General features: G+C 34.6%; 1 protein-coding gene and 1 non-coding gene across 2 annotated transcripts; one reads left to right on the top strand and one right to left on the bottom strand.

The window, feature by feature from the left end:
• Window positions 1–1,520: 1,520 nt before the first annotated feature.
• On the top strand, window positions 1,521–9,114 carry LOC123564678 (ADP-ribosylation factor-like protein 4C). Its single transcript, XM_045358422.2, has one exon. The coding sequence runs from the start codon at window positions 1,941–1,943 to the stop codon at window positions 2,487–2,489; it is 549 nt and encodes a 182-aa protein (XP_045214357.1). The 5' UTR covers window positions 1,521–1,940; the 3' UTR covers window positions 2,490–9,114.
• A 1,306-nt stretch (window positions 9,115–10,420) lies between these two features.
• On the bottom strand, window positions 10,421–10,493 carry Trnar-acg (transfer RNA arginine (anticodon ACG)). The gene has a single exon. It is a non-coding gene; the product is annotated as a tRNA-Arg (tRNA).
• Between the last annotated feature and the right edge of the window lie 10,025 nt (window positions 10,494–20,518).

Raw genomic sequence — 20,518 nt, 5'->3', positions numbered from 1 at the left:
GTAGCATTTGTGGTTATACTAATCAAATATATAAGGCACGTAACCCCAGACCAAGCCTCAGTCTCAACTGTGTCCTTTGTCAAACAGCTGAGTTAGTGGGGTGGGGGACAGAGGTTTGGGAGGGTTTGTGTGAAACTAAAACTGAAACTAAATAATTTGATTAAACACCTATTTTTATACAATGATATATTCAATGGCGTTGACATAATAATAATAATAATTATTATAACAATATTAATAATGACAATAATAACAGCCTTATTGTAACAAAATGTCATTACCGCACCCCTAGCCTTGAGGTCATTTTACCCCTATTGCGAATACCAGTGCTTAAAGCATCACCTGGTACTTCCAGACGAGCTGCATATAGAGGTTCAACACCCCCCCCCCCCACCCCCACACCCCGTTAATGGTGCCATCATGTACTATTTAAGATAGGAAATACTACACACTACCCATAGAGCCTTACCAGCAAGTGCGTTTAATTAAACAAACCTTGGGAATATAAATTTATGTTGTTTTTTTTTTACAAAAATTTAAGAACTTTCACCTTCTGTGTTCGCATAATAAACAAATAAACAGAACTTTATGTATGCGCGCGCGCGTGTGTGTAGGGGGGGGGGGGGGGGGGGGGGATGGAAGGGGAATATTTCAGCGAGAAGCTTCTTTCACCGTTTTACTTAGGATAGATCAATCTACTACTTTGCGATCTAAGTAGTTAGATGATGATCTATTATAATTGATAAAGTATCGGGAACGAGATCATAAAAAATGACCTCTTATATAAATTTGTGGCACATGTCATTTAATATAGGATCTACAGATTTATATAGTTTTGTAGTTTGACATTCAATAAGCAACCAGATATTTTCAGATTTTCTATCTATCTATCTTCGTTTACTGCTTTTAAAAACTTCACTATCGGGCATTATTAGATCTAGCAACTTACATGCTGCAATGCACCTGTCAATATTTTGCCCGCCCGGGGGAGCGGCGGGCATACACGGGACTTTAGACAGAAGACCATTCCCGACAGGCGGGAATTTGACAAACATTTGATGTACCAACCAGGCTCTAGGGTGGGATTTAGACAAAAAAGGTTGTCCCTAGGGTGGGGATTTAGACAACAAAATTTTTGAAATGTCAAATTTCCCCGGGTCGGCCCGCCGCCCCCCTGGGCGGGCAAAATATTGACAGGTGCACAATTTTTGATCTGGAGCGCACTAGCCTTTATTTTTCTCGAATGCAAATGTGGTGTTAAAACCAGTGTAAAGTAGATCTAGTACGACAGATTTACTTGGGGGTAATGCCCACGGATACCCCAGAAACTGTGTGTCATAACCAAAATCAAAATCCTCGGTACAGTAGGCCTACGGGTCCACAATGTTCACGTGTACGATTTTTTTCGTGCTTTGGCGCAGTTCGCAAATTTGAGTGCTCTCCCTTAGACTACATGCTGCCGAAATCGCTTACCTGTCCACAGGTGGCGCCACCGAGGAAATTCCTAGGCTTAAAATAGATTATGTACCTGACTGATTTATAGGTCAGTTGAAACGTCAAACAATGCGTCAAGTGATACAAACATTATTGTGGATTTTAGAAGTAAAATTTGATGGTGCCATTTTATTCTTGCAAGATAAACATGTGGTGACAGTTTACAGACAGGATTATCAAAACTTGTAAATAAAACGTCATAAAATTTGTGAATTTCTGGATGCTTAACAGGTGGGATAGTTCCAAAAATATTTGAACAGTTGAATACACTAAATCACACGTTTAATCGGGGGCGTTTTGATGATGTGACAAATTTGATGGTTGTATTTTCATTTCACCCACGTGTTTATACACACACGTCAAACCTGAACTATTTTAACACTGGCATGCGGACATATATGATTTCAATATTTAGGCCATCTCCATAAATTGTACAAAGACACATTATGGGAGGCAGTTCATCAACACAAATTGCAATGCTTGGATTGGATTCAGCCGGAAAAACTACATGCCTCTACAGGCTAAAATTCAATCAGTACACAGCCACCAACCCTACAGTTGGGTTTAACTGCGAGAAAATAAATGTGGATAACGGAACTGCAAAAGGGAGTGTATTCACTATTTGGGACGTTGGGGGACAAGATAAGACCAGACCCCTTTGGAAATCTTACACAAGAAAGGCTGATGGAATCATTTACGTTGTAGATAGTACAGACAAAGAACGCTTGGAGGAAGCTAAAATTGAATTGACAAAGTTATTAAGATGTCCAGAAACTCTTGGATTACCAGTTGTTGTTCTGGCAAATAAACAGGATTTACCACGTTCTATGGATAGTGGTGAAGTTGAAAAGTTGTTGTCATTACACGAACTACCACCTGGACAGTTGTGGCATGTTGAGCCTACATGTGCAGTCACTGGGGAAGGGCTTGACGAAGCAGTTGAAAAAATGTGTGAGTTAATAATTAAAAAGAAGAAAGCCAAACGGAAAAGGTGAACAAAGTTGTGAGCAATTCAGATGAAGTGTTTGCTTACAGAAGAGATGGTAATTCTGAAATTACCCTAGAAATCCGTCCAAGAAGGATACTACAAATTATGTGCCATTTCAGACCAAACTGCGTCCTCGACAATCCAATTCTAACACAGGGTGATGTGTGTCCAACATACTGTTGTGCACAACATAAAAACTGCCTGATATTTCTAGATGAAATAGAGGGCAAATTATGTGTTCAGATTGAGGATTTATCTAGATACAGTGTATGTGTAGCAGTTAGTGACCAACATTGTCTGACAACAGAGAAACTTACTCTCTGACCATGTCTTTTATGTTATCATTATTATATCATACTTGTATAGCACTCTTTTCATGAAAAAAAATGTTCAGAGGTGCTTTACGCACAAGGGCAGCCCCTGGGGGCAGAGTAATCTAACCACAGAGATATAGTGACAGAAGCTGTCCCCTCCCCAGAGCACAGAAAGGTGTACATCCACACAATCTGTTGCTTTGTGTTGTATATGATGAATGTTGAACAATATTATAATATATGATAAAATCATAAGTAAAATGGTCATGAAAATTTATTTTATGCATTTACTTACAAATTTTTATATTGGTGAATATTCGAAGACAAGCTGTGTTGTGAAATTTTTTATTGTGGTTAACTTAGACATTCCCTGAAGTAATTTATGTGCTACCATGATAATTCTCTCATGTCATATCTTTTTCTAAACTAATGATAGTTTAACAAAAAAGTACATGTTGCTGTAAAAACTTTAGTCTATAATTTTTACCCTCCTGATGGGCCATAAAATCTTGGCAGGGTAGACTATTTGATTAGTGCAACCTGATCTCTCTGTTAGAAAGTCATATATTATTCAGAAAACACTTAACTTGTCTTATTTAGACTACTCTAGAAAACAGCTTGTGAACTTTTCTGTATTGATTGGTCCTGTACATGTATAACTTACTGCTAAATCAGACAAATTTACAGTCTTACCTAAATAATTAGTTGATCTTATCTTTAAGATTTTGTCAGTCTAGCTCATGTCAGATTTTATTCTTTATCAAACCCACCACAGACATAACAATTTTCTTCTCTTTGTTTTTTTTTTTTCACTAGCTTAGCAGAAACTGCTGATGCTACTTTCCCAGTAGGAAATTTTATAAGAATGTCTGGCCTTGTATTGTAATGAGATAATGTGCAATATATTTATACAGTTTTATCAGTGTGAATTATTACACATGCTGATAACATATGCCTGTCATATCAAATAGTTATCATGTCAGTGTCTAGTTAATCATTTATCACATTGTTTAAACATTAATACTATTATCTGCAGACCCTCCATTTTCAGGCCTTGCTCTGAATGTTAGACTTTGAGATTTTTTTTTTATCAAGTCATGCACACATTGATTCTATTTTCATGCTTTGAAACACTTCTTTTGTTATATCTAAGACTAAATCATACAATACATTTCAGTTTTGATAAAGATGTCTGTCAGAATATATTTATGGCACTAAGTCTGAGGTTTGGCACACTAATAATTAGGTCTAAGACTAGGACCATTTTCATTAAAATGTTAAGTGTGTTGAACTTGAAAGCACCAGATTTTATATTTGCCATGTCAGACAGCCTATTCCTGTTTCAAAATTTTGCTGAGGTGTGGGTAGTTATAGGAGGCACACTCTGGCAACTTTGTGCTTATATACCAATGACAGTGCACAATTGAAATTCAATATTTTAAAGCAATGTAGCTTTTTTAAGGAACTATTTAGTAACAATTATGGGGTTCCATAAAAAATGCTGGTTACTTAAAAAGCTGGATTTTTGCAGTCTGACATGCACAAAAACATTGGCATATAAACTTATAAAAGTTTCCTTTCATTAAATTAAAAAAGGAAAATGAAATCTGGGATGAAACAGATATTAATGGACATGCATGAATTTAATAGAATATTGTCAAGGTTTGTTACTTTTGAATCTACGCTTAATTGAGCAAAACACATTAAAATATTTTCAAGGTATTCAACAGTACATCTGTTTTATACAGGGTACATAATACACCAGTAGCATCTTTAGTCTGTGTGAAAATTTTTAATATCTTATTTTATGGGCAAATTTTATCCTTCTTCATCATATAGATGCCTTTAACGCTTCTGACTCAGTATCTTACATGTATACAGTCTGTCACTATCGGATATGTTTGATATATGACTCATCTATGTAATATACCTGTATTTACTTTTCGTACCTGAATTTACTGTTTACCTACCGTACCTGGTTTTGTTTTTTTTAAAAACCTAGACTCCGACAATAGTATTAACATTTAAATCCAATTCAGTTTAAAGGATTTAAAAGGTGACAGTTTAAATAAGTTGCTATGGAAACCAATGTCAATTTTACATACAAATGTAAGATTAGAAATGCATTTTACAACAGATGGTAAATGATGATAGCATTTGACACTATCTATTAAATGAAGCTTGTAAATGATATGCTAGGCCAATGAATTTGATAGTGGTGTATGAAAATAATACAAAATACAGGGTGAACATATATTAGGGATAAAATGAAAATAAGCTTACATGCAGACAGCAAGACTAGAGAATTTTGGAAACAGGCATTCAAATTTCACTGCAATATGGCCTTAGTTATTTAGCTGAAAGTGTAAACAATGTAGAAAGGAAGTCATTTCAAATGAGCCGCACCATGTGAAAACCAACATAGTGCATTTGTGACCAGCATGGATCCAGACCAGCCTGTGCATCCACGCAGTCAGGTCAGGATCCGTGCTGTTCGCTAACGGTTTTTCTAATTGCAATAGGCTTTGAAAGTGAACAGCATGGATCCTGACCAGACTGCGCAGATGTGCAGGCTGGTCTGGATCCATGCTGGTCGCGAATGCACTATGTTGGTTTTCTCATGGTGCACCTCAAATGTTGATTTTTTTCACCAAAAATTAATAAGAGTTTAGTAATAAGTTTTGGTTTAGTTATGTTTTTGTAACAATACATTATAAAAAGAATGACTCTAAAAGCTGTCTCCACCCAGACTACCAACTTTCTTTGAGACTTTCCCCACACAGGAAGGCAAGAAAAGACCCCACTTTCAATCTCAGGTGTCAAAATATTAATATCTCAATAAGACAATTACTTCTGGTCTGGTTTTAGTAAAACAAAACAAAAATAATTAAAGATACTTATCTTGCTAATTGCGGTTATATTTTTATTAGGTTCATTGTCTATTTTGAGAGTTAATCGCCTTTTCGCAGACTTGACACAAATATTTGAAATGATCTATTTGAGTTTTGTGCCAAAATATAGTATTAACTTATATACACTAGCAGAATACTTTGTTCATTGTGTGTTAAATTTAATATCTTGTTCTTTTACCCCCTGTAAATCGTATTTGTTTCGAGTGTTACATGAAACCATAAAATTGTTAGTAATTGGTAAAAAGTATATTAACAATTGATCCGCGCTTCTTTCTGTTAATAATGGCTTTTGAAAAAACAAACTTTCCTATTGACTGGGTGTATAAAAAGACTGTTATCTTCTATTATTTATTTCACAAATTGAAGTTTTTCACCAATACCATGTTTTCTTGATCTGAAATAGATTTTACAATGTATCTAATCATGTAAAAACTTGCTAGTTTTAAATATTTACGTGTTAATACTTCAGAATGTCTCTTCAAAGATCTATAGCTTATGTGTTAACAAAATAAAGTTTTATTTGTGAAATTCGGATCTATACTGTAAGCAGATTATGTACTGTCTCAATGCATACTTAGAGCACCTTTTAAAAACTTATGTTATTGTACTCTAGATATTGTACTTGGCATTTGAAAACATTTTTAAAGTTTATGTAAATTCTGCTAACATTATGTTTTGGGCGGTGATGATATAATTATGACTTTTCTAACAGTTTGAATGATAAAAAACAGCTTTTTCAAACAGTAATATTACAATAATTCAATGTTTTGAAGATTTTATCACATTTTCCCCCCTCTTTGTTGCAGTATGAATTTTTTAACTGTGAACAAATTAAATCAGAAAATCTTTGCATTTGATTAATACTATAGCAGTTTAAAAAGTTCTGATATCAAAACTTGTTATAAAATATTTCGTGAAGAAGTAGGTAAGTGCAGTATTGTGTTGTTATAAGCTAATAAAAATTATTCTATTTTGGCACTAGGTGTGATTCAGGCATAGTTAGATATGTGAGAATGTAGGAATGTAATACATATATATGCCACAGAAACCAGAGCTTGTATCTCTGTATATTATGTTTTAAGACAATGATTTAATGTTATATTGTTACTTGAAAATACTCTGCTTTGGTATTTACTCACAAAATTTGTGCGACCAAAATTTAAATTGGCAAAGACCAAAGATTTGACAAACCAAAATATTAAAAAGCATATAGTTTGCCACATTTGTATCAGTATCTTGAAATCACATCTTCAACAATACATGTACACACCCTTTGTCGTGACCAGGAAAAATGTAACATTTATATTATAACTTCAATGCATTTCTTTGAAAGCTAGATAAGCAGGGAACAGCATGAAACATGCTTTTCAAGTAGTTTTAAGTACAGACTGCTGTGTGCATTAATCACAATTTATGCACAGTTATTAATTTTCAAGGATAAAATCCTGTTACAACTACAAATGCATAATTTGTTATTCTGTCGCCCCTTAGGGGTCAATGTACATGGTTGTAAACATTTTGTATTAATTAACATGTGGTATTGATGACCCTAGTCAATCAGTACAATGATCTAATAAATTGACAGGTGTCTTGTGCCCAGCAGGCCATTCCCAGATAGCTGGACATCATACTGTTATGGTAAATATGTAAGACTAATCAAGTGAAATATCATAATTGCATGACTATTTAGGATGTAGATAGTGTTTTGGGAAATAGGCAGACTTAGATTTAAAGGTAAATGCTAATCCCATGGTCACCACATGCACTCTTAGATTATGAAGTTAAATTGGAAGACAAGTTCTCATCCCTTCAGACCTCCACTCCCCCACCCTCAAGAAGATAAATCTTTATGTCTAGTTGAAATTTTAGCTATGTCTTGTTCTTGTCATTTTGGGCATTTAAATAGATCTAATCGTGAAAATAATGTATTTTTTAAAAATTGTTTTAGTTCGCAGCATTTGTAGTTACAATTTCTTACTTCAGCATTTAGTTGTAAATCATGTCTTTATGTATAAATCATATGGTCATAATTTTATACTTTGTTGTCTTTATAGATATCTTATAGGTCATACTGAACCCCAGTTAAGGTATTGGACCCCTAATAGTAATGTTTAAAAAATGGCATTTGTTTGGTATATTCTTAAAGTTGACCATGTTTTGCACTGTGTTGCAAATTTTAAACAACTTTTACAGTGCCGTTTTTTGTAAATTTTGTATAATTTATGGTATTTCCTCAAGCTCAAGTAGAGATAAATTTCAGTGTGATGGCTACTATCTAAAACGTTTGCAGTGAATTCACTACAGCATTAATTTTGATAAAAGAAACATCAAACTATTGTTAAACAATTATAAAACACAAAATAAAACTGTAAATATCATTTTTTTCTAGGGTACCTCAAGTAAACAGATTTAATGAGACAGAATTCTAACTGAAACATTAAAAAATTAAGGTCGAATCCTATGGGTCTGTTTTGAATTTTGTTCACTTCATTCAGAAATAACCTTGGGGCAGAAGTAAAACCTACCTGCATTTCTTCCACAATATGTAATATAAAGAATGAAGGCAAAATAGAGAACTTTTACCACATGTAACTCAGTATTTTTAAAGATGTCTAACTCTACCCCTCCCGATTCAGAGGTAAATTCACTTTGAACAGCAAGATTTCGCTAATAAAATGAAAATTTTCCACTTTTGTACAATACATCCATAATAAATATTGAAAGAAGTAAAAACTTACTAGAAAAAAAAGGAAAATATGGAGAAAAAAATTTGGTCCCAGTGGGGCTTGAACCTACGCCCCCCCCTGAAAATTGCAGTCAAAATAGGTTTATGGTAGGAATTGAATACTCTTCAAAAAGGAGGTACTCTATTACGGGTCCAATACCTTAAAGAAGTTTTAATGATTTTAGTGAGGAAAGAAATGTGAACATTTTAGCTGAGAATGTTGTTGTGTATTTCCCTTGTGCATCAAAGTGCTTAAGTTTCTTAATTCATTTTCATGTATTAAGTTGTTTTGTTTTTTTAAATAAGAGATTATGTTTTGCAATGCTGTTAATATTTGAGCTGCACCATGAGAAAACCAACATAGTGGCTTTGCGACCAGCATGGATCCAGACCAGCCTGCGCATCCGTGCTGTTCGCTAACAGTTTCTCTAATTGCAATAGGCTTTGAAAGTGAACAGCATGGATCCTGACCAGACTGAATCCATGCTGGTCGCAAAGCCACTATGTTAGTTTTCTCATGACGCGGCTCATTTTTCTTTGTGTTATATGTTAAGATGTTTGTTTTTTGTGATTTTTCTTTATTTTCTTCTTGTCGATTGTATTCCAAAAGTTTATTTTTGTAAATCAGGGATGTTGATGTATATTTTGATTTATATGATATTAAAAAGTATGAAAAACCTTCATGGTGTTAAGTTTTATATATTTTTAGATAACAAAGCCTTCAGACTTGTTCTCAACAAATAATGGGCAACTTCTCCAACAACCAACATTTATTTAACATTAAATACTGTAAGATCAGAGATGTTATCGAAATATTTGTTTCCGCTATATTTGCTTACACTTCATATTAGTGGAAATAAATTCTTGCAAGAGCATTGATATTGTTATAAATAACCTTGTTAGTCGCGCAAGTTGGCCACAAATTGGCAACATATTATAACATTAGCACAAAAGAATTCCAGTTTTAATGATAACGGTAGTGATTTTTTTGCAAGGCAAAAGTATCTGATTTTACCTGCAAGTTGTACACGGAGCTTATGAACAAATGTGTAGACACGAAGTAACTATAGTTACTATTTCTACTGAAGAAAAAAATTGCCCTTCCCTTGGATCAAGCTCCTGGCCCCTATACTAAGTTTAGGAATTGAAAGCTCTTCCGTCTGAGCTAAATGAACCTCTCTCAAGATTGTTCAAATTGTTGTGCCAGGCCTCTTATAGGGAACATTAGAGCAAAAAATAGAAACACCTTTAAGCAACTTCTTATGTAACATTTGATGGATTTTCATCAATCTTATTCTGTAGCATTGTTGAATGGTCTTTCCTAAATTTGTTCAAGTGGTCCTGCTTGACGATTTTTGGGGGTCACTATCTAGAGTTAAAAGTGTTGTTCTCGTGAACCACTTGATGGACCTTCACAAAACTTGTTCCATGGCATCCGTTTTATTCAGATGGTTACTCGACAATCCTCGTACTTATAGAGTGACAAAAAGGTCTTTGCTGAAGGAAAGAAAAAGAAAAAAAGTTTTAAAAACGTAAAAACTGAAATGACTGAATGATCTGCTCAGTCATAGATATTCACCAAACATAGTCAGAAGCAAGGCCAAATCGGCCAATTCGGACGTGAGTTACTTAGGCTAGGCCCATTTGAGTCTCTTGTCTAAATAGTAGAACTACCTCTCGATTAATGAACACAATCTTGAATTATCTATTTATAACTGATGCAGGTCTTAATATGTTCTGTCCTAGAAGCTAGCACAGGCAATAGGCATATTTGTTTGGTCAATTAAATGATGCTATGTAGATCTATTATAAAAAAAGCCAGGATTGTATTTAATTATTACATAGCAAAGATCAGATATCATCTTGAATGAATTTGTAAATCAAGTTATAACTGTCAATTAATGGACTATTCTGGTCTGTTCTGTTAATTAATGTTTATCTGACACGTCCATAAAAAAGGGGGAAAAAAAAGAAAAAAGAAAAACTTCGATCTCGGCAGGACTCGAACCTGCAATCTCCTGATCCGTAGTCAGGCGCCTTATCCATTGGGCCACGAGACCGCTGACGTTACAAGCGATAAAGTTATAATATATACTAAATTACCGCGCTACGCGCTAAGCGGGAAAGTCAAATTCGCGCCAAGATCGTAAATCGTTTATATATTTTTTTTTTAACCTCGAATGTATTTAAAAGAAAGTGTTCATATGCACATATAAATGCGTGTATTAATAGATATCTATTGACAAGCCTTATCTAGATCTACGTTAATTAGCTTTCGCAATGGCGGCTGATCTTTTCTGGAAAATTGAAAAAGACCATGGAGATCCTCTAGATTTCGATCTAGATCTACTACGTCCGTGATTAGACTAACAAAATCTGTTGAGATCAAGTAATCTGTAATGAAGTTTATTCTTTCTTCATACTCAGACTGATATTTTCTCAGAAAACTCTTTTCTGTGACTGTCTACACTCAGTCAATCATCTCTGGAGTGAGAGTTATTAAAAGAGTAGATCTAGGCCTAGATTCTAGATTATTAAAGAGAAAATGATCTAGCTCTACGCTCTTTTTGTTGAATTTTTCAACTTCTCTAGATCTAGACCTAGATCTGTTTTACATGAAAATGATACACTTATGCTTATATTAAGATCCTGTCACAATATTTGACTAAAAATAATGTTATGCAGTGGTGTAGGATCGATTTCAAACTTGAATAGGGGCGAAGACAAGGAAGGCCCTAAAAGCCAAACTTAGATCTAGATATAGCTCTATCAACATGGAACCTTCAATGATATACGTGTTGAGGCGTGTAATTCCATGAAGAGCGGCATTTGGTCCCCAGATAAAATAATGGGTTTGCCCAAAACGAGAAAACCATGGGCAGAACTTAACAAACTGGAATTTAGGAAGGGGATCTGAGGTTATGGAGCAGGCCTACTCTTTCCATTGGGCTTTCAAGTTTCCCTCTTTACTTACGAAAAAGAGAGTATTTTTAGCCAAAAGCTGTATGCAGTGGTGTTGGGGCGGGGGATGGGTACAAAGTATAAGCTTGTCACTAACTTTCTCCGTGTCGACTTGTTTAGCGTTCTTTTATGCTGAGATCGTTCCAGTCTTTCCAGTTTATCCTTATTGTTTTCTTTAAAAATGGTTTAAGTGTATGAATCACCTCTCATATGGCTACATACATTTTTGATTGCGACTAAAATGATTCATAAACAACATCAAATATCGTTTAAAGTAAGCCAGCGTCTCCAACATCATTAGGAAATTGTCATCTGTTTGAATAAATATGTCATTTTTTTACTGATTGGGGTCACAGTAAATGTCAACCCGTCAACTTTGTTAATTTAATAAACTCTTGACAACACTCAATATTGGGCACGTCAGCGATATGACGGTTAAGGGTCAGTGATTTAAAAAAAACAAACTTTTTTCGAGCTTTAGTTTCTTAAAATGCTTGTAATAAACTTTGCAATGGTCTATCTTTTTTGTATGTGGACCCGCTGTATGGAAAGTAAATGGCAACGAGATGAATAGTAAGGACTACAGGGGACGAGGCAGAGTTTGTTTTTTTTGTCTCGGTCTTGTTTGGGGTGGTACCCTAACCCCGCCTTACACCATAATGTGTGTCTCAGACGAACACAGACGCTGAAGATTTTTATTCATCTCTGAATGGTATATACATGTATATTGATATAGATTACTGATTCATCTTTATAAACCACAACCAAAATAATAAATCTTAATTCAACTTTATAATAAAATTTATTCATGTCCGTGTTTTGAGATTGTCTGTATTATACAAAAACGGTTTTTTTGTCAAGATTCATACATGCATGAGACATCGAAGACAAGTTCTGAGCAAAGAGAATCAAGTCGCAAATTCCTAGGGTCGTACACCAGCAGCAACACATGAAAACCGCTGTGCGCAATAGGCGTGAGATGACATTCTCCTGTCATATCATGTCCAAAGGTGACCGAAATTTTTCTCACCCAAATTACAAGGTTTATGTGCGGATTAATCAACTTTAAGATATAGAGTGGAATGTGAAACATTTGTCATCATCTTTAATGTAAACAAATAAAATTCCATTCGATCAGTGAATATGTAATAAATTTTCTTCAATTTATTGCTCGTTAAATTATATACACTTTAGATCTATGATTATTCCGGGATAGAACGCCAATGTGGCATTTTCCATGTAAAAATACTTCGAAATGAAATAATATATAATTCTTCGAAATCAGAAGAATTCCTTAGTTTATGAAATATTTATTAAATAGGTGAAACTACTTCGCTAATGGACTCTTTTTTTTTTTGAAAACGAACAACAGCCGTTTGATGATAGTTTTCTTTGCTGAATGAGAGTAAAAATCAAAGTGGTTCTGTTGTGTTTTTTGTGTATACGTGTCAACAGATTTCTAATTTATATTATAATATATAGTATAATATAACACGACAAAAATATACGCCATCTGTTTCAAATGTGATTCCTTGACCGCATGGTTAATGTCGCATTTGCCACTCCGAAATCCAACAAGCCTTGAATGTAGTATTATTTCATACGAAGAACCGAGGAAGGTCTTATAATAAAGCCCAAAAAACACATCTTTGTGGTCATTAAAAAACGTGGACCGTCGGCATTGCAACAGAACTACATGTAAGTGAACTGATCAGATGTAAACTCATTTGTAAGTAAATTGATGTAAATTGATGTTTTACTTCATTGTATACACACGCTGTGATAAGACTTTTTTTTCAACAAAAAATCTTAACTTGTTGAGGTATGCATATAGTTTGATCGATGTGTTTTTTATTTTCTAAATGATTAACCAGTTTGATAAAACGCTTAAATCTTGAGGGGAAAAAACTATTTTCGTTTCTGTACGAATTTCTTGTAGACTAAGTATTTATCTTGATTTTGTACAAAGGGTGTACGTCGTAAAAGTTGAGGACCTTGGGGGAAATGATAAAATTTATTAGAAGTCATTATTTTTCACGACAACTTAGAGAAAACAGATCTAATCGAACACCTGGGTGAAAAATATATGACAGTGACTGAAAGAGATAAAGATAACGGATATGTGAGTGAGTTAGTGACTGAGTGAGTGAGCCGCCAACCGACCGATCAATCAAACTAACGAAGGAATAAACGAACGGACAGGCGAGCGGACGGACGAAGTATGTATTTGGATTGATTGATGAATATATGAGTGGATGTGTGTACGGAGCGATGAATTTAAGGAATAAAATAAAAAGAAGAAAAAACCTCATTAAGAAAGTATAAATATGCCATGCTAGTTAACATAGAGGATAATTGTTTGTTTTGAGTGAATATGGAATATATCTCACTGAGAAGTGAGAAAATTCAAATATTTTCATGAGCGCGTAAACAACAAAAAAAAAAAAATCTTTTTTTTTATTTCGTTGAGATATGCATTTTGCAACAGATTTTAGGCTCAGCGCGGGAAACAGACGCGCGTCAACGAACATGACTTCAGACGTGTTGTGACGTTAGAAAGACGCACCCGACATAAAGTTCCATTTTATTTTACTTCTTGCTGCATAACGTTATGAAATTCTCATTATGTAAAATAATTTGAATCGAGAAATATACTACAAAGAACAAAGTGCCACTACAATTTTCATCCTGTTTTATGCAAATAATTTAAAATTTACACATAATGTACAAGATCGGCAAAGCTATATCATTTACAGTGAGTGATATGCAGTGACTGATATGGATTATATCTCACTGATAGGACACAGTATTTCATCAGTTAGCATAAAATAAAATGTAATGTTTTGTTGAGTGTTTCGTTCACATGAGATAACTATACTGATGCTATTCAAATTTTGAATAATCATGTCCCTTCTCGTCTATAATCAGAGCCAGTAAAGACATGAGTAATGACTTGACAAAAAAAGATTATTTAGTCGGCTTTTTCGCGGCTGCTGAATATAAACCCAAGCAATTACAATAATCTATATTTTCTTTCAAAATACATCTTTGGAAAAATCAAATTAAAGACCCCTCTCACATGATGACACACAAAAAGCAACCTCATATCCCCAACTAAGATACAAGAGACAACTTGTTAACAAACGGACCACCTTTTCTTTTTTATTATAGACATACTTGAATGTTTGTAATTTCATTATACGATTGTGTGTACTGAAACACTGCTAACACACTGCTATTTATTGCAACATTTCATGATAACTTGCATTTTCTTTTTGTGAAGACATTTTGTCCGCACATTTTGTCTTACAAAGTGTTATACTGCTTTTAAATTTTTATGGCAGATTGACAATTACGATTTTATGTTCATTGATACAATCGGTATTTGTGACATTTAAACCATTTAGATACTCAATACCTATACAAAGATGAATAGTACAAATATGGTTAAATTGTGACATGTTTCTTAAGAAAAATAGACCTTTAACAGGTATCTTGAACATTATCGTGGTCAAAAGGACAATGATCACGCAAACAGCGCACCGACTTTAACTCGGATTTAGTAATCGGCCAGGCAATTAGGTTATAGGAAGAACCAAAAGCTGTTTATATGTCAGATTTTTTTTATGCGTGATGCATAAAATGTTTTATAATTAATCATATCCTAGTAATTTTCATCCGATTATAGGGTATACCTACAGACGAATACTGTAAAATATCAAGCCCATAAGTTCATGTATAGTAACTATTTAATAAGATACAGTTTTACGCCATTTAATATTTTACTCAACGCTGCAGATACCAGTCTTTTATATACATCCTTCAAAGACCAATTGACGGCCTTTTCCTGAAAATAAATACAATCTAGAATTCACTTTCAGTTAAGGAAAGTATTGTCTTCATGTCAAAAATTGACACAAATCAGACTGGCGGGATCCTTTTAAAGCACTGTATGCAAACCTTGCTGCAACAACAATGCTTTAAAAGTGTGTTTTCTTTTTTTTTAAAAAGCATACCTGTGAACAATGAAAAACAAATTGACATATATCAAAATTTATTAAGGCCATGGCTCATTTTAGTAATAAAAAATCTAAGTCGTACTCTAACACAGTGCGAAGAACGCATCGTATGAAAACAACGACGATGGATTGGTGACCACGGGATTTAGCGTGATATTCTTGTTAGTGTTTCATGTCTGGTACAGCTCTGTGGTGGTGGGAAGTGAGGTTCGAATACGTACAATTGCGGTCATGGAATTTGTACTACATGTATATCTTTCATTTTAGTTATAAAATTTAGGCAAAAAAAAAACAGTGACCAGAAACATAAGCCTTTTTCCCGTCCATAAAAATTATTTTGGGAGCAACCCATACGTATAATAAGTTGACAATGTCCTATTTATATGATTCAGTTTGCGGCAAAGGAATCGGAAATTTCGTCACCGTATTCCGAACAAAATATTGTGCAACAGTATGAGGACATGCAAGGATGTGCTCAAAAGGAACTTGGAACAGTAGATAACACTGAAATATTAGGCCCGTATATAACTACACTTAGACAGACGACAGAGGCACTTTCCGGCCAGCTTATACCAAAGAAACAGTTTTCTCTATTTTCTATGAAAAATAGAATCATGCTTTGTGTGGTGGCTGATTCATTTTGTACCATTGAATGCATACCCGTAGCTTAAAACCCTTCAGGCCACGTACTAGTAAATGATTTAAAAATTCTATTATATCGTTTTTACACTCAAGTACGGCACAGATAAAATGACCAAGTACGCCAAAAGGATAGGTAAAAATATTATGAAGCAAATGAAAATATACGTAGCTATTGATAGCCTGTGATTCTTATATTTTTTATTGTGTAAGAGTTACACGTTTTTTTTTTTTCAATAATCGCTGCTTTTTCAGGAAATGTAGTTATATTTAGTGTACTAAGTGCTTACAACGGGTAAAGAAGTAGTCAGATTTCTTAATCTGAAAACTTTCTAGGGAAAGATTACCCATATCACTTCCTCCATTCCGCACTTACCTCTTCTAATCAATTTAAAAGGGGTGAAGGAACTTAGAAAAGGGGCTAAAGTTTGGAAAAGAACTCCTCAGAATGCACGATTTGAAATGGTTCTAGAGGGACAGTCCCCTAACACTCACCTGATTTCCACATCTACCCGATTCAGTTCAAAGATGAAGGAAATAGGAACTAAAAAGGTGTTAAAACTTGCGCAAAGAACTCGTCAGATTGTACGATTTGAAATCTAAACCTCAAATTTTTCTTGTGTGGTATAAGGGGTGTAGAAGGTTGAATGGAGAATATCCCCTTAACTTGTCAGATTCCACGATTTCAAATTTTCCTCGCCTCAACCCATCCTCACCTACTACGTATTTGTTTGAATTTCTCACTGATCTGTCGATTTTTTTTCTGTGATACAGTGTTAAGGGAAACAGGAACTTTAAAAAGGGGCGCCGAAAAGTCATTTTGCACGAGGCTGATGTCAAAATTATAAAATGTTCTTGGGCAGGATCACCCCACCACCTCTCTCTAGTACATACCCCATTTGCTTTTTCAGTACAAAATTGTATCGAGAGGGACTAGAATCGTCTGAGTAAAGCTATTGAAGTCTGGTCCCACTGTACCACATTTTAGTTTGCCATTGTCAAGAACTTGAACAACGCAACACCAAACGGTAATGATTATAAGGTTGTACGAGTGACTTCCCTTTAATATAATATATATGCCAATAGCCTTTCTTATGACCAATATAATTATCATGCCTAATTTTCCTCATATCTTAGCAAATAAAAAATGTAAAAGGATCCTTTGGAAGCAAAGAATGAAACCAAGAAGAATAATAGCAGACTCGGTTTGATTGGGTCTGTTCATGTGCAAAGTGAAAAAGAAATACGGAAGAAAAGAGAAAGAGTGAGGACGTGAATTTGCCCGTTTATTTTGCCCGTTTAATCAAGGACAGCTTAATGTGGCATTTTTTCGGGGAAGATCTCAGGTTGTGTCGCTAGACGTTATGCCCGACACGAACGGACATCTTGGCAGAACCACTCACTGACTTCCGCAAACCATTAGTGTAAATGGTACAGTGCCTGAGGTCATACGGGTTCGCCGCCAAGCTGAGTCACTAAAGACGTGTAAAATGATACCTTTTTTATTTACTGAGATCATATTGGGAAGATTTTGCTGTCATCAGAAGGGTTGATAGTACGGCAGAATATTGTATAATCGACAAATAGTCAAACTTGAGTGACTTGATAGAACTTTGAACATGTATACTTTAAATAAGTAAAAGAAGTACAGATGTTACGTTACAGTACGTCCTTCCAAGGACTCGAGTTAACTTGTGCAAAATTAAATCAGTTAATTTCAGTCCATTTGTATACATGTATTCAGTTAACTGGGTCTCACAATTTAGATTAGATATGGCTCAAATCGGAGTTTTAGGTGTTCCTATATTTGTAACCAGTAACCAGCCTTCTGTTATAGTAACTGAATGTCACAAGATTGTCACACATATTCTTGCTCATGTAATAATAAAAACTGCAGTGAAGAGTTACAGTCCTTCATAACTTTAATAAAGAGAACGTTACATACATTCGCAGACGTTGTTGTGATTAGAGTTATATAAGGATGTTGTCTTTCGTTACTTATGTTACTAAGGAAATGAAATCAAAATACATGTATATCAACAATTAAAAAAAAAGTTTCCTGGAGAAATATAGGGATGTAATTGAGGTACACTAACAGTTTAGAAAGAGATATAATGATATTTAGATTAGTTTGCATGACTTTCTCTTTCTAAAGAATGGATGCTAAGTATCAAAACTAGTGATGAAAAAAAAACAACATAAAAAGTATGGCCGTAAATCGTAGACTAAATCATTTTCATAAAAATATTTTGCTGTTTCAATCTCCGATATTTGTATTGTTTGATTTTAAGCAACATATTATACACTTATTGGATGGCTTGCTGATCAATTGTCACACGGGCCAAAGTTTGGTCTGTCCAAGTTTAAAACTGGGTCATATGGGGTCAAAAAAAAATGGTCAAATGAAAGGAAAAGCTTGTTAACAATCTTGAGGCCACGTTTATGATCCTATCTTCTTGAAACTTTGTCAGAATGTTCATCTTGATGATTTCTAGGACAAGTTAGAAACTGGGCTATGTGGGGTCAATTACTAGGTCACCCACTTAAATTAAAGGAAATGCTTGTTAACACTCTAGAGGCCATATCTTTGATCCTATCTTCATGAAACTTGGTAAGAATGTTTATGTTGATGATTCCTTTGCCAAGTCCGAAACTGGATCATGTGGTGTCAAAATATAGGTCACCACTCAAATCAAAGGGACACTGTAGAGGCCACATTTATTTCGGTCACATTTCATGCAACGTGTTCAGAATGTTTATCTTGATGCTTCCAATGCCAAGTGTAACAGGTGAGCGATATAGGGTCATCATGACTCTCCTGTATGTCCGCTCTGTATCTTTTAAACCCCTTGAAGGATTTTAATATGACTTGGATGTAATGTTCTCCTTATCAAGACAATGAGCAGAATTCAAAATTCACCCCTGCCAGCTTAAGGTCAAGGTCACAACTTAAATGTTTAATGGTTCTACCCAATACCATCAACTCTTTCACTATCCATAAAAGTGGCGGGGGATAGACTGCCTTGTTCAAATGGATTTACTAAGACTGGTCCTTTGGAGGGGCCACTACAGTCACAGTAAAAAATAGAAAACACTTTTAAATGACTTCTTTTCACGACCATTTGAAAGAGCATCACTAAATTTGATTTATAGCATCCTTGTACGATCCTCTCTCAATTTTACTCAAATGTTTCAGTGCTAAAATTAGAAGAAACCTTTTGATGACTTCTTATCATGAACCAGTCAATTGATCTTCTCGAAACTTGGTCTGTAGCATCTTTTTATGAGTTTCTCTCAATTTTATTCAAATTCCTAAAACACATATATTCATGTTCTTCTCATTATAACTGCTTGATGGATCATAATAAAACTTGGCCTGCTGCTTCTTTGTATGGACTTCTCTCTGTTTTCTTGGCCTCTTTAAGTACGTGCTACCAGAGCTAAAAATAGAAGAAGAAAAAACAACTTTAAATGACTCCTTCTGATATGAATCATCTGATGAATCTTCACTAAACTTGTTTTGAAGCATACCTGTATTGCCCTCTCTCAAGTTTATTCAAATGATTCCACTTGGCCCCTTTAAGGAGCTGCCAGAGCTGATTTAAGAAAAGCTTGAATTGACTTCTCCAAAACTGCTTGACTGATCATTACAAAACTTGTTAAGTCAAAAACCATTAAATAAATATGTAGCATTTTTTATGGACCTCTCCCTATTTGTTTAAATGGTTCCTCTTTGCGAGTTTTAGGGGCTGCCGCAGTAATAATACCAAACACTTTTTAGTAACTTAATGAACTGGTTATTAGATCTTCACCACTTTTAAGGTCACAGGACTTCGATCCTCTTTTGTAGACACTTAGTAAAAATTAGATTATGTATCAAGTACCTGTTGATTTATGAAAAAGAATGTTTAAACCACAGCCCCCATCTAACGGTATCCTTATGGTACGGCATTTATTTAGTAAGAAAAAATATTTTTTCTTGCCGTATCATAAGGATACTGTTAACTGGGGCCTGTGGGACACACCGCAATGGGAGTAGCCAGGAATCGAACCATGGCCCATCACCTCTGCAGGAAAGCATCTTAGCCCTCTTGACCACTGCATCTGCTTATGAAAATATTTTTTTGATATCATGAAAGCCACCATTATTTTTGCAAATACTTTAATGGAAACTTAAGTTCAGAGCAATTAAGAACAACTTATTTTCGTGTTAAGATATTTAGCTAGTCTTTATGACATTTTCCTGTTTTCATGAAATATTTTATTAGGCATAAAAAATATTGTTTCCGTTAACATGCTCAAAAAATTATGTTAGGTAGGTCGGTAATTTTTTTGTTTTGAACTGTTAAGTTGTTAACTAGTGTTAAGTAGTGGCAGTAATATTTGATTCGATTACGTCTAGCTGAAAATTCATGGCTTCAATTAGAGGATTATGTTCTATAGCAATTTTATTCTAATCAAATTGC

Source organism: Mercenaria mercenaria, chromosome 2 (assembly GCF_021730395.1).
Source record: "Mercenaria mercenaria strain notata chromosome 2, MADL_Memer_1, whole genome shotgun sequence".
Classification (NCBI taxonomy): Eukaryota; Metazoa; Mollusca; class Bivalvia; order Venerida; family Veneridae; genus Mercenaria; species Mercenaria mercenaria.
The sequence above is the reverse complement of the archived record's forward strand: the minus strand, read 5'-3'. Positions and strand labels throughout refer to the sequence as shown.

Excerpts from the sequence above, each read along its gene's own strand:
- LOC123564678 (XM_045358422.2), top strand. The coding sequence starts at position 1,941 with ATGGGAGGCAGTTCATCAACACAAATTGCAATGCTTGGATTGGATTCA.